The sequence below is a fragment of the Callithrix jacchus genome, chromosome 8, assembly GCF_049354715.1.
Source record: "Callithrix jacchus isolate 240 chromosome 8, calJac240_pri, whole genome shotgun sequence".
Lineage (NCBI taxonomy): Eukaryota > Metazoa > Chordata > Mammalia > Primates > Cebidae > Callithrix > Callithrix jacchus.
Genome location: NC_133509.1, coordinates 124,796,122 through 124,820,197, shown reverse-complemented (window position 1 = coordinate 124,820,197; position 24,076 = coordinate 124,796,122). Strand labels below are relative to the sequence as shown.

General features: G+C 40.0%; 1 protein-coding gene across 9 annotated transcripts in view; it reads left to right on the top strand.

Moving 5' to 3' along the window:
* Positions 1-24,076, top strand: part of EFCAB11 (EF-hand calcium binding domain 11) — a 164,458-nt gene that overhangs the window by 27,993 nt on the left and 112,389 nt on the right. The window contains exon 6 of one of the 9 annotated variants that reach the window (XM_035262155.3): positions 114-24,073. The exons of the other annotated variants lie outside the window; for them this stretch is intronic. Coding sequence (XP_035118046.1) covers positions 114-135 — 22 coding nt within the window. The 3' untranslated portion in view covers positions 136-24,073. Of the gene's footprint in view, positions 1-113; positions 24,074-24,076 lie in introns of those variants that run through there. 9 annotated transcript variants of the gene reach the window in all.

The following is a 24,076-nucleotide window of genomic DNA, read 5'->3' as shown; positions in this document are numbered from 1 at the left end:
AATTGCACATAATTATATATTCATATATGCAATTAATATTATTCACATTATTAAAACATTAGGGTTCATAACATTTACATTCTGTTGTGCAACCATAATTTCTTTTGTTTTAGTCATAGTTCTACAGTTGAATGAATTCAAAGCTTACCTCCAGGCCTTTCGCTGTGGTTTCTGCTTAGCTGAAGTTTATCCTCAACAAGGGGTCATAAGAATTATATTCCCCACTGTCCTTCATGTTCAGAAATGCTTATCTGGGTCATTGTACTTGAATAAAAATATGTAATGGATTGGACCTTTCTCTTACATTTCTTTATTGAGCTATATCTGCTGCTGTCTCATGTCCTTTTGTTATTTTGCTATATCTTGTTATTTGGTAGTGTCCCCCATCTACTTTCAGCTCTTGTTTTATAGGGGTGTTTTCTTTATTAGTGGAAATAGTGATTTTTTCTGATTTTAGTTTTAAATGAGTGATTGCTTGGGGGAAGCTAATTATAACTTTTTCCACACAAATTAATGAAAGGAAGTTTTCTACCAAGAGAAAAGTTGTGAGGAACAAGTTACTTTGATAAGCCAATTTATACCTCATATAAAAACCAAAATTAAAATTGCTACTCATTTGTATGTCTAAAGATATTATAAAATCTTTAATACTTGGATTTCAAAATTTGAGGCTTTTGTTCAGTGTTTGAAACTTAAAACTTTCAGCTGGTGTGGTGGCTTACTTATACCTGTAATCCAACACTTTGGGAGGCTGAGAGGGGCAGATCACTTGAGACCAGCCTGTGTAACATGGCAAAACCCTGTCTCTACTAAATACACAAAAATTAGGCCAGCATGGTTGTACACACCTGTAATCCCAGATACTCAGGAGGCTGAGGCACAAGAATTGCGTGAATCTTGGAGGCAGAGGTGAGCCAAGATGGCACCACTGCACTCCAGCCTGGATGACAGAGCAAGACTCTGTCTCAAAAAAAAAAAGTTTCCTTTCCTCTTAGTGCTGGTAGTCACAGTTTGTGTATTCGTGTGTTAAAATAGCCGAGGCTATATCAAAGATGATGTTTCATTATTAATCAGAATTTCTACCCACTAAAAATGGCAGACGTCAAGAGACTTAAGAGCTGTTTGTATTATAGTACTGTTTGTACTTTAGAATTAATGTTAGATCTAATAGTCTTTCTAGCAATTAAAAATTAAATAAGAAATGTCTTTTCTCTTTAACACTAATAAAACTTGTTGAAAATTTTGTAGCACTATCTTTTGTTTTTAATGTTCAGAAATCTTCATGACTCTAAGGAGTAAAGTTAAAACTCTTTAACCTGGCTTTCCAACATCTGGTCTCTTTTCCAACATCTGGTCGCCTTTTCAGACTCATCTTTCATCATTCCCAAATTCCTGTGTTTCCCTTGGCATGGTCCTTGTTCCTTTGATTATGTGATGTGCATTTATAGTTCATTCTGTTTCTCTTGCCTAGCAGTGCCTTTCCCTACTCCTTACCTGTCTAAATACCCAGAGACAGTAAAATTCTGTTTTCTTTGTGGTTTAGTTTATTTCTTATAAACTAGGAATGAGTACTTTCAAATACAGTCAGGAGCTTCATAGCCACATGTGGCTTTGCTTTCCATTTTTTCTCTGACTACGTGTGATTTTCATGGATTAATCTCTGATGGTCTCTTTTTGCTTTATTTTGGAGGCATTTTCAGTTCATGATTTAGCTTCGGCTGTCATTGGGAAGCTGGCTTAATGTTCTTTCTTGACTTTGCCCGCCATCAACACCCTGTGGTATTTCTGGCTGGCATTTTTCTCTGCATGGATATGTTTGCTTCTCCATGCCTAGGAGCCTTCTCCGTTTCATTGTAAGCACGGCGATTTGTGCATTCCCACCACCTGGCAGTTGGCAAAAAGCTCTGGGAAGCCGCTTTTGCTTCCCAGTCATGAGATGAAATGTAAATGTGCATAAGGTCCATGCCCTGACCCAACGTCCAAGATTCTGAGTGCATAGGCGGATTGCCATGTGCTAAGGTAAAGCGGAAATATCGAAGCACCAAATGCTCCCGTCATGACCGGAGACATTTAAAGTTACATCCTGATATTTTTGGTGGAAGAATCTCATTCTTAATATTACACAAGGGAAGGTCAAAGGATATAGGACATATAACTCTCCTTTTTTGAATATTAGAAATTGGGTGAAAATAAGAATGTCATTGCTTGTTGAATAGATATTTTCAAAGTCAGAGTATTAGTGGGGGCTGGGGCTTAGGAATGCAATTGTAAAAGAGAGTGATGGATATTCTCTTGGCAGAAAAATTATATAGACCTCATATCACAGCCATTATAGAGTTAAGGATTGTCATGAGCTTGGGTAAAACAAACGAATAGGCCCTTCTGTTGTGCTGATTGGAAGAGTCTTACAGAGCTGAGAGCCTAAGGGAAAGCGATTTCAGAAACATTTATTTTTTCAAGCCATTTGCATCTCTTTTGAAATGTTAGTTATCACTATAGTTTTTAGCTTCCTGTAATTCCTTTCTGCCAGTAGCCAACTAGTTGAGTATCATTTTCCAGGTCTATCTCTAGCAAGAGAAAGTTTCCCAGTCATTATTTTGTGCTTCAGAATGATTCTATGTGTAATTATGCAACTTCAGTAAGATCACAGTTATTAAAGTGAGCGCCTACTTTAGTGACTATGGCTATTGGTCTTTGACTATCTGCATGCTTCTGGGTATAGAAAAATACAAGAGAAACTAGAAATCATACCTCATTCTTTGTAACCATACATAGATGACTGTTAAGTCATCAGCTATACCTTCTGTGTGAGTGGCATGACCAAAGAAGTAGACTTCCTGAGGTCTCTCTTTTTTTTTTTTTTGATACAGAGTCTTGCTCTTTTGCCCAGGCTAAAGTACAATGGTGCAATCTTGGCTCACTGCAATCTCCACCTCCCAGGTTCAAGCAATTCTCTGCCTCAGCCTCTTGAGTAGCTGAGATTACCGGCGCCCACCACCATGCCCAGCTAATTTCTGTTGTATCTTTAATAGAGACAGGGTTTCACCATCTTGGCCAGGCTGCTCTTAAACTCCTTGACCTCATGGTCCACCCGCTTTGGCCTCCCAAAGTGCTGGATTTACAGGCATAAGCCACCATGTCTAGCCGCCAATCTTTATTTCATGAAATTTTGTGTCTTCTCTGCAGTGGAAATGCCTTAGTTTTTATTTCAATGTTTTTGTTTCAAAATTATATTGTGAGATTCCCTTTTCTGATTATTCTCTTGCACATGCTTACAAGATGAGGAGTATGACAGCATGTAAGCTTTTCAAGGTGACCTCAGAATTTTCTCTCTGAGGGACCTCTAGGGACTTTCACATGTGGTATATTGAATCAAATGGTACTTTAAAAATCCAGCTATAGAAATAATTATATTCTAGGCATTTTAAGAAAATACCAATTTTTCAGAGGGTTCTTAATTGATTTTGATTTTTTTTTTTTTTTTACTAGTATAAACTTTAATAATGGAGGAATTGAAACTCAGAAGCTGGACCAGGAAACAAGCAGAGAAGAGTAATGACTTCATTACATAGATTTTCAAATAGATTATGTCATTTTGGGTTCCTCAGTTATGCTAACTTATGAAGGATATATTATTAGATTGGAAGGAATATTTAGTCTCTTCATATTTAGAAAGCTCAGACTGTAAGTCCTCTCTTAGTTAAACCCCTCCAGATACAAATTCTACTCATTTGTATAAAGGCCCAGCTGTTAAGATATTTCTTGTCTTGAAAGCTGGCCCTACCCTACACCCTACTCATCCACTTGCAACCCCCAAAAAGGAAATTGTCTTCACCTTCTGCTTAAATCTGTCACAAATATGTTTCTTCTTCATCCTTTTTCATAGTCATTTGTACCCTTGTGTTATTTCCAGTGTCAGAATGGGAGCTAAATGTGAGAAGGCATAGTAGGGTGTTCATCATCACACTCCCCACACTCAGAGCACAGTTTTGTAGGTCTTGAATAGATGACTTCATCTTATGTAAATGGATGGCTTATTTCGTTGAAACAAAAGCAGGCTTTTTATTACTATTACTTGTTTTGCTCTTTAAATACCACACTGGTACCATGTTAAAGTCAGGAGTCTCATCAAGCCCCAGGATGGGAATCAGGAGACTTGAGGTCTAGGCTCAGCACTGCCTCTGACCCATTTTTCCACAAATCAGTGAACCTCTCTGGACTGCACTCTCATCTGAGAAAAGAGGGTGTTGTGTTATAGGATCTGGCAGGTTTCTCCAGCTCTGAAATTCACTGGTGGCGTCATCTATCATGGAGAATGGCATGGCTGTCTCCTTTATTTTCTCTGCGTACCACAGATATTCAGAATCCACCACAGCATGAATATAGATGTGGTCTGTCAGTGTGACAAAGACTGTTCTCAAGAGGAAATTACTGGGTTTGACAGCCACCCAACCCTGGGTTTAGTTTTTGGGATGTCACTATAGCAAGTGTTGTGGCCGGTGTATCCAATTCCTCATCTACATGTATGGCTGAATATGCTGTTCTTGCTGCAATAGCATGAGGGCTATTTTTCTTTTAATTCAGCTGTCACATAGGAAACTGCTGCCATGGTTTCTTTCTATGACCAAATGTTGCTAACCCTTTCAGTCATCCTTGAAGTTATTAATAGCCACACATCATGAATGTATTCATGCCATTTCCTTTATAGAAAAAGGAATCAATTTCTCGTGTTTTTCTTTTGTAGTAGATAGCTGACTTCTAATGGGAATTTTTGATAATATTGAATGTCATATTTATAAAATAAGAGAAATCTGTATTTAATAAAACACATATTTTATGAGATGTTTAACTTTGTTTTAAAGTGCTATGGAAAAGAAGGCCAGGAATTAAGAATTACATCGAAGTTTTGATTGTCCACCTTATATGTAGACTAAAATCACGACCAAAGATTTCCAGTACTACATTTTTATCTATGACAGCAGCCTATGTGCCTTATGTCTGGCTATATTGTCTACCTACCTCCTACCCCATCATTCTCCTCCATCAGGCTACCTCACATGGAGGCATCCTTGACATTCAAAGAGTTCTCCAAAGACCAGTGGCGTCAGCATCAGGGTGCTTATTAGCAGTGCCATATCTCAGGCCCCACTCCAAAGGTACTGAGTCAGACATGTTCACTTTAATATTCCTAGGCGATTTATATGCACATTAAAGTTTGAAAATCACTGGCCTACCCTAGTTGAATTTTGGATAATTAATTAGAGTAAATTATCATTTCTGTTACTTCCTAACTTCAATAGCTTTTTATTGCCTACCAGATAATGTCTAGATTCCTTAGACTGACATACAAGGCCCAATAGCCAGAAACATACAAGGCCCTATAGACAGAAACTGCTGTGCCTTTTTTGCATGCCCTCCAGTATTTCCCAGATCAAACATTGTCCTCCGCCATTCTGGTCTTCTTGCCATATACTGTCTCATTTCTCTTCTAGGGTTTTTGTTCATGCCAGGTTCAGTGCTGTCTTTCCTCCTCCTCCTACTTCCCCATCCACATATCTGAATGGTATCCATTCCTTAGCTGAATATTCTTCTATGTAACCTTTCTTTCTTTTGAGACAGAATCTTACTCTGTCACTCTGTCACCCAGACTATAGTGGCATGATCTCAGCTCACTGCAACCTCTGCCTGCTAGGTTCAAGTGATTCTCCTGCCTCAGCCTCCCAAGTACCTGGGATTACAGGCACCTCCCACCATGCCCAGCTAATTTTTGTATTTTTAGTAGAGATGGAGTTTCACCATGTTGGCCAGGCTGGTCTCAAATTCCTGACCTCAAGTGATCTGCCAGCCTTGGAGCCCCAGAGAGCTGGGATTACAGGCATGAGCCACTGCACCTGGCCCTATGTAGCCTTTCTTTATCACTCTGGCCCACAGAATATCTTTCCTCTTCCTTAGAACTCCTGTGACACTTGCCATATTGACATATCTAATAGTAGCAACCGCAACACCACTGGCAACTAATATTTACTTAGTGTTTTCCATGTGCTAAGCACTGTGCTGAATGAATCCTCACAGGAAACTCGGGTTGGGCTCTGTCTGCCCCCATTTTACACATGAGAAAAAAGCTCAGAGAAGTCTAAGAACTTGCTCAAGGCCATCAGCTGGTGACTAATGGAACCAAGATTCAAACCCAAGGAGGCTGCCTTTCCAGCTTGTGCTCTTAATCACTGTTATATTCCTTTCTCGCTTCTTTTGACAGTGTAAAGACCCTGAAGGTAGAAACCATTGCTTTTTTTAAAAAATTTTTTATTGCATTTTAGGTTTTGGGGTACATGTGCAGAACATGCAAGACAGTTGCATAGGTACACACATGGCAGTGTATGTTTTGCTTCCTTTCTCCCCTTCACCCACATTTGGCATTTCTCCCCAGGCTATCCCTCCCCAGCTCCCCCCCCCGCTGGCCCTCCCCTTTCCCTACCAATAGACCCCAGTGTTTAGTACTCCCCTCCCTGTGTCCATGTGTTCTCATTTTTCATCACCCGCCTATGAGTGAGAATATGCGGCATTTCATTTTCTGTTCTTGTGTCATGCTTTTGTATCCCTCCATTGCCTAGCATAAAACGAGGAAGCAAGGCCAATTCACTCTGCCCTAAGAGCATTCTTGAGGTGCTGGTTGCATGATTATATGGCTTTTCCCTGTTCCTATGAAGTGGTTTGGTTTGGATTGTTATACTTGAGATTTCATTTGAAAAAATATACAAAAGGAAGCTGATGCAACATTTTATCCATCAAACTGTAGAAGGCATTCCAGTTCAGATTGCTCTGATAGGAACCCATGTGTTATGCATCTTGCCTATGGAATTATATCACAAGACCAAAGTATTTGCCAAATAAATTATAAAAGCAAAATATATTGAAAATTGCTGAATGGAGTTTTATCATAATTTTAACTGGAGTGGGAGTGCTAAACGTAATTCATGATTTTCTCTTCATAAGGCAGGATTATACTTTGATTCACTTGGAAGACTCTTTAATCAGTTACTCTGAGTTTAGCGTTGTGTTTTATAAATTCCAGCTGGGCCACATTATCTGCTCTCCTCTCCTTGGTTACAACCTGCTGCTGGAGAAAATCAGGGCAAAGCAGTGGTCAAATCCACTGCAGACTTAGTGTGAAGCCTTGTAGCTCCTGCGCTTGCTCTTGCCTCTGCCTATCCCAGTCCTTGAAACGACTGATGATGGCTCCTTTGGTAGACTCCGGCTCACGCATTTCCTAAGCCAGCCCCAGGAAAGGCAGAACAAGTACTAACACGAGTAACCTTTACTTTCCCCCCTACTCTTCCTGTTTATCACTCACTTCTACCTGCCTCCCACTCATGGAATTTTTAGAATTTTACAATCCCAGGACTGATTACTGGTGCCTAGACATGGATACTGGACTCTTGTCATCATTCCCTACCCTCCTCCTTTCTCCCAGTGCCATATCCTCCACATGCCACAGTTCTAGTCTCCTTAGCTGCCAATAAGCCCAAGAATCAATGTTGACACCACTTTTTCTTCCTTATCTTCGCTTAGAACCCAGGCCTCTGTCCAAGGCCTTTTGTTCTGACCCATACTGTGGACCCGCACTGTTAAATGGGCTCTGGAGCTTGGGCCTGCGCTTGGCTGATCTGAGATCCAAAGCTTACTTACCACTTGCCTTCTTTCTTTCTTTCTTTTTTTTTTTTTGACAGAGTTTTGCTCTTATTACCCAGGCTGGAGTGCAATGGCGCAATCTTGGCTCACTGCAACCTCCGCCTCCTGGGTTCAGGCAATTCTCCTGCCTTAGCCTCCTATGTAGCTGGGATTACAGGCATGCACCACCATGCCCAGCTAATTTTTTTTTGTATTTTTAGCAGAGACAGGGTTTCACCATGTTGACCAGGATGGTCTCGATCTCTTGACCTCATGATCCACCCGCCTCGGCCTCCCAAAGTGCTGGGATTACAGGCGTGAGCCACCGCGCCTGGCCTACCTTCATTCTTTAATGCATCTGCCTCCCCATATACATTCCACAGTGAATTAGTTTCTCTCTCTCTCTCTCTCTCTCATCAAGTGTAATGTCTGAGAAATCGCTAAACTCTGCTATCCATCTTCCTGGATCTCTTGCTTAGATCACTTGGTGCCGGCCTTGATCCCAGAATGGGACCATGTCACCATGTTGGCCAGGATGGTCTCAATCTTTTGACCTCATGATCCGCCTGCCTCAGCCTCCCAAAGTGCTGGGATTACAAAGTGTTTGGGCTACCAGAATCTGTCTTCTGTACTCAGTTCCCCCACCCTGGTCCTGAGTCATTCCAGAATGCCTTCTGTTTCACGTAGAGATCTGGTATGCCTGTCACAGAGGTCATCAATTACTATCCAGGAGAAATGTAACTCAGCTGGCTACAGTTTCCCATTAGAGGGATGGCAAGTAGTTGACATGCCTGCCACTGACCTCTCCTTTACCTGTGGCTGCCCACTTCTGCAGAACTCAAGAGTTCTTGGTATAATTCCCCAAGCCAACTCAGAGTTGTCATATGAGATGAAATCTCTTCTTTTCTCTGTAAGGATTTATTCTCTGTGATAGTTGTACCAAACCTTCTCCTCTACTGTGCTTTGCAGATGGTCTTACCTTTTTCTTCATGGAGATAATCATGGTCTCTTCTTGGGTTTACTGCCTTTTCTTCACCTCTCAAGTTTTCTCTATGCAAAAGAGAGAATTTTATTTCTAAGGAAAATTCTTTTTTTCCTAATTCCTCTTTTTTTCTGGTCTCATCTCTTTCCCCACGCTCCCCTTTTTGTTTTTGGAGACGGAGCCCTGTCTATCGCCAGGCTAGAGTGCAGTGGCGCAATCTTGGCTCACTGCAGCGTCCACCTCCCAGGTTCAAGATTTTCTCCTGCCGCAGCCTCTCAAGTAGCTGGGACTACAGGCACCTGCCACCATGCCCAGCTAACGTTTTATATTTTTAATAGAGACGAGTTTCACCATGTTGGCCAGGATGGTCTCAATTTCTTGACCTCATGATCCACCACCTCAGCCTCCCAAATTGCTGGGATTATAAGCATGAGCCACCATGCCCAGCCCTCTTCCCCCTTTTCTTAATCTAAGATGTTTCTCCATTAGTCATTCTTATTTTTGTTTATAATGCCCATCCCTGCCTGAAGATATACTCACATCCATCCTAGAAAGCTGCTGTCCCCAACTAAGTGCCTTCAGTTCCCCCTGTTCTTTTTCGCCGGGTTCATTGTTGCCAGCTTCTCACAGCATTCAGCACCCTGCCTAGACAACCAGTCCTTGATTCTCGCTCTTCCCCTGCTTTCATTGCGTTTTTCACTGCAGTGACAGTGGGTCCCATTCATTGATTGCCCACTGCATATTACCTTACTTAGCCCTTGCAGTGACTCTCCACATCAACTGGTATTTCTGTCCATTTTACAGATAAAGCTGAGAGTCCTTTATTGCTAAATTCAAGCCAAACTGAACTAATTTTCAATTTTTTTTTTTTTTTTTTTTTTTTGGTCAAAGAAAAGAAGTCACAGAACTGAGCCCCTAGGGCAATCAGAATTTTTTATTTGATTATAATCATGTTGCTGGTACCTGTTAATGGTCAAGTGTTTTCATAACCTCAAAACGTTATTTTCTTATTTAGGAATGCCACTGCCTAGTAGTAATGATGGAGTAGACTGAATTTACACATAGAATAAAATGTCTGCGTTCCCATGTTAATTGCAGCACTCTTCACATTAGCTGAGATATGGAAACAATGTAAGTGCCCGCCATTGGATGACTGGATAAAGCAATTGTGGTATACCTGTACAACAGAATATTATTCAGCCTTAAAGGAAGTCCTGCCATTTTTGACAGCATGGGGGAATTTGGGGACATTATGCTAAGGGAAAGAAGCCAGATACAGAAAGATAAATATTGCATGATATTACCTTTATGTGAAATCTTGAATAGTCAAATTTAGCAAAACAGAGTAGAATGGTAGTTGGTAGGGGCTGCAGAGTGTGGAAGGTGGGGAGATGTCGGTCAAAGGATACAAACTTTCAGTTGTAAGATGAATAAATTCTAGTGATCTAATGTACAGCGTGGTAACTATAGTTAATGTGTTGTGTACTTTACATTTGCCAAGGATGTAGACCTTAAGTGTTTTCAACACACACACACACACACACAGGCACGCACACGTGTGAACCACGTCAGGTGATGGATATGCTACTTAGCTTGACCGAGTCATTACACAAAGTATACTTTTATCAAAATGTTATCTTGTATACCTTAAATATACACAATTTTTTTTCAGTCTTACCTCAAAATATGTCTACACAGACTTAGTATCATTCATGAGTCATGTTAAAGGATATATTTAGAAACAAAAATACATAAAAAATGCTTTTCTTAACCCAAGTCTTATTGTTAAGATTCCTCATAATCCATTCATAACTTCAGTTATAAATCCTTGCCTTGGTATATCAAGACTTGTTCAAGAAGAGGAAGGGGTAGGAGGGTTTCACTCTTGTTTTCTCCTTGTAAAAATTTAACTGTGTTTGCAGGAGAGAGTATTTGACAAATACATGAACAAATGAATGAATGAAATGAGCAAAGAAATGGAATTAATCTGATAGAAGTTTGCATGTTCAAATTATGTGTTAAGTTGGATAGAGCAGCTGCTGGTCCTTACTCTTTTTCTGGGCCTATTTCAAATGCTCTTCTTTACTAGGCTTTAAATTGCAGATTTAGACTTGGAGGCCTTAACAAATATGAATTGAGTACACATTTGTATAGAGATTTAAACTGCTGTCCTTACAAAATTGTCACAGTAGTTTTAAATTCCGTCAGAAGGCTTGTAATCAAACCCCATCAGAGTCAACTTTGATTCTTTGGATGGTACTTTCTTTTTCTTTCTCTCTTTCGCATTGTCTAGTAAAGCAGTTTCTTCAATGACCAGTTTTGTCATAGAGTTGGTGCCATTTATCCTGTAGTTACAAATTTATCATCACAGGTAGCTAGATGTACTTCTCATAGACAGCTTGTATCCACACATTGGTGGTTTTTTTTCCCATTTTTTCTTGAGCCATTCTCCCCAGAAAACACAAATTGGTTGTTTTGGGGGGAAAAATTAGACTGTTCTTCAGGGATATTTATTTTCATATGATTCATTGTGCAGAGAATGGAGTTGTGCCCTAAGGGCTCGGTCCTGCTCTCTTGATGCTGGTATCCATTGCTAGGTGTGGCTCAATTTAACGGGAAGGACAGCTAGATGGCATATATATCCACATGTCAGATGGCAGCATCCATCTTTGAAACAGGAATCTTGGTGGGAAAAGTTCAATTTTTTAACAAATGTGAAATCATCTCAATCATTTTTATTTCCAATTAAATTAATGTCTGATATAAACACTGTAGGCTAGCAGAGTATTTGATACCATTTGGTTTGCTCTCTCTTTTAGTTTCTAATTTTCATTGTAGTTCTTAGGGTTTGCTTTTTGAGTGTGAGTTTATGGCGGAATAAATCACATTAGCTTTGGTGGGTAGATTGAGTTTTCTCTAATGACCTTTACTAACCAACACACATTTTCCTCTTAGGCAAAAAAGCCAGAGTGGATTGTTGTTTATTTGACTGACAAAGAAGGCATTTCTCATTTTCTTTAGTGACTGAAATAAGTTGTTTCACCATAAATTAAATGTGAAATAAATGTATGATCCTCTCAGTGAACCAGATTGAGAGCCAAGCACCTTTGTAGTAGATCTCTTTCACCAGTTGGTGGTGCCAAAAACTCTGCTAAGAGACTGATTAAAAGAAGAGAAGGTTAACCTATTGAGAAGGAGCCTTTCTCAATAAGCGTTATTTTCATAGCTTTTGAAAAATTTGTACTAAAAACATATGCCCAAATTATCACATTTTAGAAGGTTAGGAAGCAAACCCAATCCCTCTGGTGACCTGCAGAATGCACTTCTAGTAAGCTTCTGTTATGATGTCATTGGCCCATGTTAATATGCACATACTGGAAATTGCAAAGTTGTGTCACATATGACTCCATCCTAGAAATAGCTTTTAGTCTGCTTGCCTGGTGAATAGAGGCAATAATGTATACAGAGTAGAGTGATGTTCCTGGATATATTTATTGTCAAATTTAGGTCTTTAAGAATATTGACTTGTGTTATTATTAATAGGATTTCTTGAACATTAATACATTCCTGTGATGGCAGGAACATTCCTTTTTCTTTTTTTGAGACCAGAGTCTTGCTCTGTTGCCGAGACTGGAGTGCAGTGGCACAATCTTGGCTCACTGTAGCCTCTGCCTCCCTGGTTCAAGTGATTCTCAAGCCTAAGCCTCCCAAGTAGCTGGGTCTACAGGTATGCACTACCACGCCTGGCTCATTTTTGTATTTTTAGTAGAGACAGGGTTTCATTACATTGGCTAGGCTGGTCTCCAACTCCTGGCCTCAGGTGATCTTGCCTGCCTCAGCCTCCCTAAGTGCTGGGATTACCGGTATGAGCCACCACCGTGCCCAGCCTTTCATAACTGTCTGTTAATTACTTATATAGATTATCTACTGCTCAGTTTTTCCAATTTATAAAATGGAGATAATAGCATCTTTCCCTCAGAGTTGGCGTAAACATCACCTGAGATCACAGATGTGCTGCTTAGTTGCTCCTCACCCTATTCTTTTCTGGTTTGAAGCTCAGACTCAGTTCTTCCTGAGCCTCCACCACATCTCCTGCTCTTGGCCAAGGCCTAAGGACAGGAGTCCCTCCTGTGTCTGATGATGCCTCCTGCTGCATTTATGAGAAGATTTTTCCAGGTTGTAAAGTTCCACAAGGATTTTGTAAAGACTCACAAAAGAGATACTCGTATTATTAGGTGTATGTGGTGTTCAGATGTTTTCCCATCTACCCTGGGATGTTTACATGTTGATCTGAATCTGCCTAAATGTTTCAGATTGGAGAAGGGGGCACATGATTGCTGGCAGGTGTAGCAGTGGTGCCCACAACAGTGCATTCATCCATTTCTTCCACAAACTTTTACTGAACATTATTATTGCTGGGTCTCTGGCCTACAAAGATGAATTCCCACAGAGCATGAAGATGCTTCTGAGAACTGCAGACTCAAGAAGCAGGATTCTTTCTGCTTGGCAGGAATTGATAGGCAGCCCTTTTCTATGGAAGAGCAAGAAAGATACATTTAAATATTTAAAAAATATTATTTTTAATATAATAAAGAATGAACAAATCAGAAGAAGGCTTCAGTGTGGTTGGTAAAATCATAAAACACTATGAATTAGGAGCTTTCGCCAGTAGAGAATTTTAAAATACAACTGTCTAAGGTATATATATTTTTAGGACTAGCACAACTAACATCTTTGATTAGATTCATTTGAAAGATTCAGACCGTTAAGATTTAGAGATTACAGAATCATAGAATTGGATGGTGGCAGGGACTTTAGGAGTCACATATGCCATCTCTCTTATTTTCTAGCTAAGAAAATGGAAGTCAAACAAACGTATATGGCGCACCCAAGGTTACATGGACCTGGATCAAAACTCAGGTCCCCTGACTTTCAGTTCCATGCCAAGGCGTTATTCTTCCATCCTAACTCCTATACAATGAGCCATTTTCATTAGATATACACTTGTTCCATCTCAATTAACCTTCATGCTAACTATGGAGTATTATGTCTGCCCAGTTACCAGAATGAAAACTTTGGCTGTACCTTTGGCAGTTAATGAAGGTGCTCCTACTTCCATCTCAGAGCTGAGCTGAGGGGAGGCAGGGCACACCAGGCCTGTCATGTGCAGTTCTCAGTCAGAGCCAACGAGTTCCCCACAGAAGCAGGCAGCGTTTTCATTCACGCCTGCCTTGTCTGCTTCTCGTTTCTTGCTAGATGAATGGCATCATATGCTGCAGGTGTATTAGTAATTTCTGAGTTTGTTCTCCACTAAAAATGACCTCATTGTTTTGTGCTTCTTTTCCATAATTATACAGTAACAGGAAAATAAACCAGCTCTGAGTACAGCCTACAGCAGAAATCTTGTGCTCTTTATGCAAGTTTGATTTATAGACGTGTACTGCAGAGCAGAGTGACTATGAAACATTCATCTTCCCATTGCTAGTTGCCATGGAAATCGAGTACACAGAGCAGTGTCATTCCAGTCCTGGTGATGCCTGCAGTAGTTTATTCCTTTGTTGTTCCCGTTTCTTAAGCAACTGCCTAGCATTCTTTCATCGTTACAATTAATCATGCACACAAGGTTTTATCTTTCGTCACACGTAGAAAGTACTAAAAATATATGACAAAAATAGGGAGAATTTAAATATTCCTATGGCTTTAAATATGCATTTGTAATTTTCACCCTCAGTCCCATTGGAAAAGTAGGTCATGTAAAAGAGAAAAGCATGTATTAATGTTCAGATAGTTCAATAAAGAGCGCAGTATAGAAATTTGAGGGAAAAACAATGCTAAGCCCAGAAAGCCCAAGAAAGCTTAAGGAACTTCAGATTCTGAGGTTCCCCCAGGATTTAGATCTAAATAAACCTGGGCAATGCCAACCAAAGAAAAAAAAAAAAGCCCTTGAGCTATGTATAATCAACTCCTGTTTTGTTTTGTTAGTCTCCTTAATGGTTTGAACAATCTAAATATTTGCTGGATAGACATGGTAGATGTTAGAAAAGAGATCCTTTTTTTTAAGGGCCAATAAAGTTCAGGATTTTTTTTAAGTGGAAGTAAAAGGAATTCTAGTTTTGTTTTTTTTTTTTTTTTTCAGTGAAATCACTTTACCTCAGTTTTATCCCACATGGTTCATAGTATATACCATACCAACAATGAATAAATGCTTGTTGATTAGCCACTGTCGTCTTTGGTGCACTTCTTGCCATTCCGTTGTCTAAGAATAATTGTCTGGATCTCAATCCCTGCTACATTGCTTATCAGCTGTGAGACCTTTGAAAAGTATCTCAGCTTGCCTTAGTTTCCCCATCTGTAGAGGGAGCAGCTATAAAATGAAGATAATGACGGGTTGTTAAGACGCTTAATAGGGATAATTCGTGCAAATGGCTCAGCCCTGTGCCTGGCACAGGACACGTGCTCTGTCAGTGGGGACTGCTGCCGTGGCAGTGGTGATAGTGGTGATTTCTATTGCCATGACTACTACAGGCCACAACTGAGTGCAGAACTGTGCTTTGACCTAGAGAGTAATACACTGTTGATCTACAGGAATTCCAGCCCCAAAGCCACAGGACTCTGTTCCCAGCATCTAAGCTCACAGGATGATTGCTGGTGCTTTGTTTTGCTTGGGCTACTTGTTTCATCTCAGGACTTTGGATACTAGGATGGTGTCTGAGAAGTGTTTACAAGGGTCTTTTTATCTGTGAATTGAGAAGAGAAGGCTGCTACAGGCAGTCCTTGAAGATGCAAATTTTTCATCTTTGACCTGGATTTGTTTCTTAAAAGGAGCTGTGTGTGGAGCACGTTGGGAGGGAGTGGGCTGCCTTTAAATGTCTTGAGGAAGGTTCTTGTGTTTGTCTACAGAGTCTGAAATAACGTCTGACCTGCTGCCTCTCACCCCCAAATCCCCACTTGTCACTCAGCAGTGGCTGCAGCATTCCTTCAGCCTTTCTGGAATTGAAGTTTTCCTAACTGGTGGCAGAAGCATTCTTTGTTGAAATTCAGTCTCCTTGGCAGTTCTCCAGGGCACACGGCAATGCCTATTTGTTTGATTTAGCTTTTGTTTGGTTAGCCTTGTATTTTGTCTGTTTTGCTTTGTGAAGTTCTTTTTTCTCCAAATTTTCATGTTTAAATCCCATGGACTTCACTTTTATTTATTTTACTAGCTTGCTTTAAAATACTGCTAAAAAGTTGTTTGCTTTACGTTACCACAAAATGAGTAGTTTTGGATTCATTTGTCTTTTTCCCCCAAGCCTGATCCATAGTGTGTGTACTAGGTGCACTGTTGTTAATGATTAAAAGAAAATAGCCTTTATAGATTGCACTTTGTACATCCTAATATTATACCACATTGTCTCCAGTTCTCTTTATTTAGCTTTGTTTTTTCCCTGTCCTCCCATGTTTATTCTAAAGGGATAGAAGTAGCTTAACTTTTCTGAATTTTTTCTTCTCTCACCTCTGCTCTTCTTCCTGCTTCTCCCCACGAGATAAAAACCTGTCCGACTCTCCTGTCTTCCAAGCGATGCTGGCGACACTCTAAGTGACATGAGTGCCCTAAGACACCCATTTTTTTTTGGTAACTAAGCATTCAGTGACTGAAACTTAGGCCTTCTCTAGACATTTTTATTTATTTATTTATTTTTGAAACAGATTCTCAATTTGCCCAGGCTGGAGGGTAGTGACACAATCTCAGCTCATTGCAGTCTCTACCTCATGGTTCAAGTGATTCTCATGCCTAAGCTTCCTGAGTAGCTGGGATTACAGGTGCCCACCACCACGCCCAGCAAATTTTTGTTTTTAGTAGAAATGGGGTTTCACCATTCCATGTTGGCCAGGCTGGTCTTGAACTCCTGGCCTCTAGTGATCTGCCCGCCTTGACCTCCCAAAGTGCTGGGATTACAGGCATGAGCCACTGCAACCAGCCACTAGATATTTTAAATCCTCTCGAGACCTCTGATTGTATGTGTGGCCTTCACCTCACACTCAATGTGGCCACCATGCACTCTTGCCTTCTTTTTGTCCCCTAATCACTGTAAGAGAGATCTTTGCCCTTGCTCTTTTATTCTCAGGCTTGTATCTTTCTTTGTTTTGCGAACGAATATTTGTTAGAATCTTCTGCATTGCAGACACTGGGATTATATGAAAATGAACAAGATAGACACAGCTCTGCCCTCTAGGAGCTTAGAGTCTAGTTGAGGATATAGGTGGTTAGAATCCAAGATGGTTAATCCTGAAAGATGACTACAAAATGCTATGGACAAGAAGAATGCTTAATGCAGACTGGGGAGGAGGCACCAAGGCTGACTTCAGAGGAAGTGATGGCCTGCATAGACTTTGCCTCAGCCAGGCAAGGCATATTCTGGACAGTAAGCATCTGCAGAGGTCAGTGGGAGAACATGAATAACTGAGAGTTATTACACATGATTAGCCTACTATCAAATATACCTATTTTTTCTTTTTTTGATGAGTGGATTGAACCAGAAGGATGAATGCAGAGTCAGAAGACTGGAGAGATAGACTGGGCCAGATGATAAGGGTCTTGTAAGCTTTGTCGAAGAGTTCAGGCTTTATCCTGAGGATATCAGGAAGCCATCGAAATGTTATATGTAGGCCTGTTGCCCAGGCTGGAGTGCAATGGCAGGATCTCAGCTCACTGCAACCTCCTGGGTTCAAGTGATTCTCCTGCCTCAGCCTCCCAAATAGCTGGGATTACAGGCACCCACCACCACACCTGGCTAATTTTTTGTACTTTTAATAGAGAGGGAGTTTTACCATGTTGGCCAGGCTCGTCTCAAACTCCTGTCCTCCGATGATCCGGCCCACCTTGGCCTCCAAAGTGCTGGGACTTCAGATGTGAGTCCCATGCCTAGCCGATGTGATCAGACTTATAGTTTACATGATCTCTCATAGTGTAGTGTGGAGAATGGATTAAATTGTGGCCAGAAGAGCCTCTATTTGGGCTGATCCTAGGGACCACTTTCCCAACTTAACCTTCTCTTGAGCCCCGCTGGGCTTGTGCAGCCCAGCATGTGTTTTTCTGATTAGCATAAGGGCTAATCTCAAACATCAGCTCCCTTTCTCTAGCTTCCTGCCTTAGAGGCTGGGACTGTATCTTCTCCCTTGCTTTGGGCTGGCTCTTGCTCTACACTAAATGTGTCATCTGAAGCACCAACTAGATCCTGGTTTTACTGTTGGCCAGAGAGTCTGTTGTTTTGTGCACTATCTTGGCTCCCCTGGGATTTAGGCGCCAGCTTAGATATAGCCTGAGTTCAGTGATCTCCTTTGACCCCTGAAATTCATTGCCATTTACACGGTTGGTCCTTTCTGCTCAGCCAGTCTGGAAAAACCTGCTGCTGAGGAAATCCCCCTAGCCCTCTCTTTCCCACTCGTAGTTGAGTATCCTAGATACTTCACCATTGATCTCCATTGTATACCTATATAGAACAATACATTGGATAAGATGGATTGAGGTAAGGTGAGGGGAACTAGCCTGCAGGTTGAGTATCTCTTATCCAAAGTGCTTGGGACCAGAAATGTTACAAATTTTTTATTTTTTCAGAATTTGGAACATTTGCATATGCATAATGAGATGTCATAAGAATGAGACCCAAGTCTAAATACAAAATTCATTTGTTTCATACATACCTTACACACAAAGCCTGAAAGTAATTTTATACAATATCTTTCATAATTTTGTACACAGAAAGTTTGTCTTAAGTACCTATGTGTGGAATTTTCCACTTGTGTTGTCATATTGGTGCTCAGAAAGTTTGAGATTTTGGATTTCCAGAGCAAGTTACTTCTCTGTGCCTCAGTTTCTTCATTTATAAACTACAGGTGTTAAGAGAACATACATCAGAGTTGTTTGGAGGATTAAGTGAGCAAATGCCTATAGAAACACTGTGCCTGGCCCATAATTCGCTCTCACTACGTATTCATGTTGTTATTACGGTGTCTAGACTTAACCCTAGGGAGAATGGGAGAACATAAAACGTTTTTGACTTCAGGAATATTTGACAGCAGCTAAATGGGTATTAATCTTGAAAGGTCCACCCCTCCTCTTCACTATGAATAATTGAGAGATGACGGTGGTATCACATCCTGCCCAGCTGGGGGGCTGTTCCAGTGAGTGAGTAGATGTGAGGGAGAGATAAAAATAGCTCACTGATATCTAGTGCTCACTGTGTGCCAAGCCCTGTTCTAAATGTGTTACTTGCATGAATTCATTTGATCCTCACAATGACCCCATGAGGTGGCTACTGTGATTATTCCCATTTTACTGATGAGGCAACAGGTACAAAGCAGCTGAGTGACTTAGCTAAGACCCCGTTAACTGCTGGAATTTGGCTTTAACCAGACAGTCTGACTCCAGATTGGAAACACAAGTAGATCCAGCCACCGTGTAAAGGAGGGTCTTTGCCTTTCCTTTTTCTGTCTCCCCACAGGTGTACCTTTAGAAAGGGATTTTGAATCTCTTTATCAATCAGATCTATTACAGTCTGTAGATTTTGAAGGAACCATTTTAGTTAAGGGCCTTTCCAGTTCAATTTCAATAGAATAAAGATCTAGACAGTATATAAATTTTCATAGTAAAACATAGAGCTATATAATCTATGGCCATAACCCTTTTCATAGCCTCAAGGTTGGGAATATATGAAAACGCTTTAGCTGAATTGTGCATTCTTTTTATAAAATCCCTGATTTCTGGCAATTTGGTCATACAGTCTTTTGATAAAAATATCAAAAACCTCATACTGCAATACTATAAAATGTGACTGTGTTAATGGCCAAAAACATCTGTATTTCAGACTGTCATGAACTGTTTAAACATCATATAATAGGAAACATTTATGGCTTAAATAATTGAAGTCTGCATTTCTCAGAATTCATCTGCTCATCTCACCCTTTTGTTAGACCTTCAAACAAATCACAGAATTGACCGACTTGAGTTTCTCTATAAGTCTTTCTTCTCCATCATGGGGTGGTGGGATATACAGGGGGCTGTTGGTCAGTTCTTTAAAGTTTGGATATCATAGTCATGGGAAACTGAGGTATGCAAGTCTGTTAACCTCCCTGGACTTCAGTTTCTACTTCAGAAGGACTTCTAGCTTTAAAATACCTTGATTCTTTCTTTCTTTTTATTTTTTATTTTATTTTTTTTATTTTTTTGAGACACAGTCCCACTGTATCACCCAGGCTGGAGTGCAGTGGCGTGATCTTGGCTCACTGCAACCTCCACCTCCCAGGTTCAAGTGATTCTCCTGCCTCAGCCTTCTGAGTAGCTGGAACTACAGGTGTGCACCACCATGCCCAGCTAATTTTTGTATTTTTAGTAGAGACAGGGTTTCGCCATGTTGGCCAGGATGGTCTCGATCTCTTGACCTCGTGATCCGCCCACCTTGGCCTCCCAAAGTGCTGGGATTACAGGCTTGAGCCGGCCTGTCTGCCACAATTCTCTCTTTCTAAACATTTGTTTACTTACTCTTTAAAGAATATTATAATTGATTGTACCATGATCTAATGGTAAGAAATAGAGAAGAAAATAAAATAAGTTAGTTTTATTAGTTTCATTGAACATTGTTTCACAAAAGTTCATTAAGCACCTACTACGTACATGATAAATACTTGTTTCACTGTCCAGTATACTAATAATGTTAAATTCCCAGAATGATTTGGGATTTTCCTTCCCTCAATTCTCCCATTGGTAATGTTTCCCTCCTGGCTACAACATTACAGTAAAATGTTATACTCTTTAATCTTATTTTCATATTCCCCAAACAAAGCAAAACAAAATCTTTCATCTCAAAGGGATTTTTAGCATGCTGCAAATTATCATTAAGTCACACACAATATTTTGTTTTCAGTTTTCCAGGGTAAAGAAACACATTTCACAACCTACTAGGTTATGTTTCTTAGGAAAAACTGTAGCCATCAAATGTTCACTTCTAATACAGATGGGTCAGCTGACATACTAGTTTTAATGAGTTACAGTAATGAATTTGTCGTAGAATTCAAGCCTTTTTCTGGCTATAAATTGCCCAAACCCAAATGCTGCAGGAAATTTACAAGAACTGCCATTAGAATAGGATGCTCTAAATTATCTCAGTTGTATTGAAACAAAACCAAACCTGTTAACAGATATATCAGGTAGTCATGAGTTGATGTGACAGAGAGTTATTGGGCTATTTGTCAAATGTTAAACTGGATGATGATGATGGAGAAAGTTACCTATCTTTTTTTTTTTTTTTTTTTTTTAGTGCTCTAATGAGTGCCAGGCATTGTCAGTATTTCACGTAAGCCTTATGATAACCTAATGAGCTATATAGTATTATTCTTACTTCTATTTTACAGATAAGAAAACTGAGCTTGGAGAGGTTAGATAATGTTTCCAAAGTCCCACACCTTAAATAGCTGAAAATGTTTCACATTGCTCGTGGTCACCTTGAGTTCACCATATTTAAAGTGAAAGTCATCATCCTCATCCCCTGTTGTTCTTTCCATTTCTGTCAGTGATACCGTGATTTTCTGTTCATTTTTGCAGTCATTGATTTTTCCTTTTCCGACTGTGCTCTGACTCCAATTACCAAGTCCCTTTCCTCATTCAGTGTCTTTCTGCTATCAGCCCTCTTCTTGTTACTTAGTGTCCAGGCCTCCCACCTAAATGTACAGGCTAATGGCCAAACTCCATAACTCAGTCTTCAAGGCTGGCTACTCTCTGGCTCCTCCTCTTCTTTTAGGCTCTTTTTCCTGTTACTTGTCTCCAGATGAACTAGGTACCTAAATACATTGTGCCCATTTTCTGCATCCCCTTTGTACATGACAACTCTTTTGAGATGGCCTCTCCCCTGCTCCCTGCTCCGCGAGCCCTGCCCCTTCCTCAGCATGAGACTGGGTCCTCTCCTGAAAGATGTGTTTTGATCAGCCCATTCCTTAGTGAGTATCCCTTCTTATTCAGTGCTTGTGACAGTAGTTTCTATACCTGTCATTTTGCACTAAGCACATGCCACCTGACTAGCATTACTATACAACTCTTCATTTATGTTATCTGTCTCTCTCTTAGTGGTGGTTAGGGCTGGGTCTAAATCTCTCCCTAACATCCGGAACATTGTTCTGTACCTAGAAAGTACAAGTTGTCATGCCTCGTGTACATGGGCAAGGAGAGGAACTTTTATGGTAACTATAGTAAATATCTCACATATTGACCTCATTGAGGTAAGAGATCTCCTGTGAATCCCCCAAGCCTTATTAGTCAGAGACCCATTTCACTAGAAAGGGTCTATATGTATTCATAGGATACAGTAGTAGATTGTTTGCAAAGATGGTCACAGCTGCTTCCATCCCTGTGCATGCACCTGTGTAAGGTAACTTGGCTCTCTTCCTATCAGGAGGAAATTTCCACTTCCCGAATCAGAGCTGACTTGTACTGACTTTGATTAAAGAGCATAGCAAAAAGTAACAAATCTCAAAACCTGAGGGGTGGTCTAGGGGACCACCCTCAACAAAGGATCCCATCTGAAGCCATGCCTTTTGCCACATTAGCCCCTGCATTTTTGTTCCATTGTGTACATATGATAGATGTGGTTTGAGATACTTCTTTAACCAAAGTTTTAAAGCATTTCAAAGTTCTGCACTTCTAAGAAGTGATCTTAAAGGTAGATAATAAACTGTGGTTATTCACATGTCCTGATACCTTAGTTCTGTTTTATCTCTTGTAGTTTCTTGAACACAGTGCAAAATTAACATTGATTTAAAATGCTAATATGTTCTCAAATCTGTTTTTAAAACCTTGCTTTCTTGTGTTCTTCGTTTGCAAACACCCAGAATTGCCCCTCCTCTTCTCTTTTATCCATTTTATGGAAACAATTTCTCTATTCGCCAAATAGCAAAACAGCCTTTGCTTAACAGTGTATATTTCACTTTTGTGCTAAAGCTATATTCCAGTAACATTTTCTTTCATGGAAAATGACCATTTCTTCCAGGAGTATATAATTTTTTTCAAATGCATGAAGTTCTAAAAATGAAACCATATCAGACAGAATGATCTTTGGCTTTATGAAAGTGGAATATTTTTTATAGCTCTGTAGCTGTTCATTATTTTAAAACCTATTAGTTATAACAGGTTAGCTTGAAAAATGAGGAGGTTTAAATCTGAGACAAAATATCTCACTATAGTTAGGTTCTGAAACTGTGCCAGCAAAATTGTGTTTGAATGATTCTTGAATTTGTTTTGTAAGGGGTAGCTTTCTGCTTTGAATGTGTATTCAGTAAAACACAGTTATTCAAATTCTAGCAGACATGTAGGAGAGCCAGATTCATGTGTAACGCAGATGTGGCATTGTTCAGTGGGGCTTTTCACTCCTAATGACGGACCTAATATGTTGTGTCTCCTTTTTCTGGCTGAGAGAAGGAATCACATTTTAGAAGCATTTTATTCAGTAATATGTTCACATTGTGTTTCACCTCTTGCTATCTCTTATACTACAAGAATACCTGTGACGTATTGAGATAGCTAATATCATTCCTAGAAAAGTACAAGGTAATTGGGATAGAAAATAATGTAATAGCTTTAGTAACAGAATATAATTAAATTAGTGCCTAGAGTAAAAATAGTGAAAGGATTTATTTTTAGTCTTTAATGGCTGAGATCAGTATGATTAAAATACATAAATTAAATAACAGCATTTGGTTCAGTGGTGTTCTGAGTGGTATTAACTCTCTCTAATATCTAATCTTAAGTGTGAATAATCTAAGTATTCTATTTTCTTCTGCCCTCCCCCATTTTTAAGTAAACCCAATATGAATTAGATAAAATAGGGAACACATTTGTTATATTCTTGGAAGCCTTGCGATTAAGGATTTTAAACTGGGTAGGTATATTTTTTATTAATCTACTGGAAAGTGGTTAAGGGAGCACTTTGTACCAGGGGCCATTCTGGGTGCTGGGAATAGAGCCACCAACACAGCAAACAAGGTCTCTGCTGTCAGGGAGTTCACAGTTTCCTTGTGAGAAGACAGATAATAACTGAGTAAACAAGCAAGTTAATTTCAGACAGAGGTAAAACACTATAAGGAAAGTAAAACAGAATAAATTATAGAAAATGGTTGAATGGGAAATGGGTTGCTTAAAATTGGGACATTTGGGAAAAATTTTGGGGGGCTGACATTTGAACTGAGAACTAACTGATGAAAAGCCATCCAGAAAGAGGAAAAGGAGTTGCAAAGGGTCTGAGGAGGTTATAAGCCTAGAGAGACTGAGAGAACTAAAAGAAAACCAGAATGGCTGGATTGCAGGGAACCAGAGGCAGCAAGGTCTGAGTGAAATTTGAGAGGTAGACGGGGCAAGATGCTGTGTTAGCTGTGAGTGCTACCTCTTTCTTTTCTTTTATATTA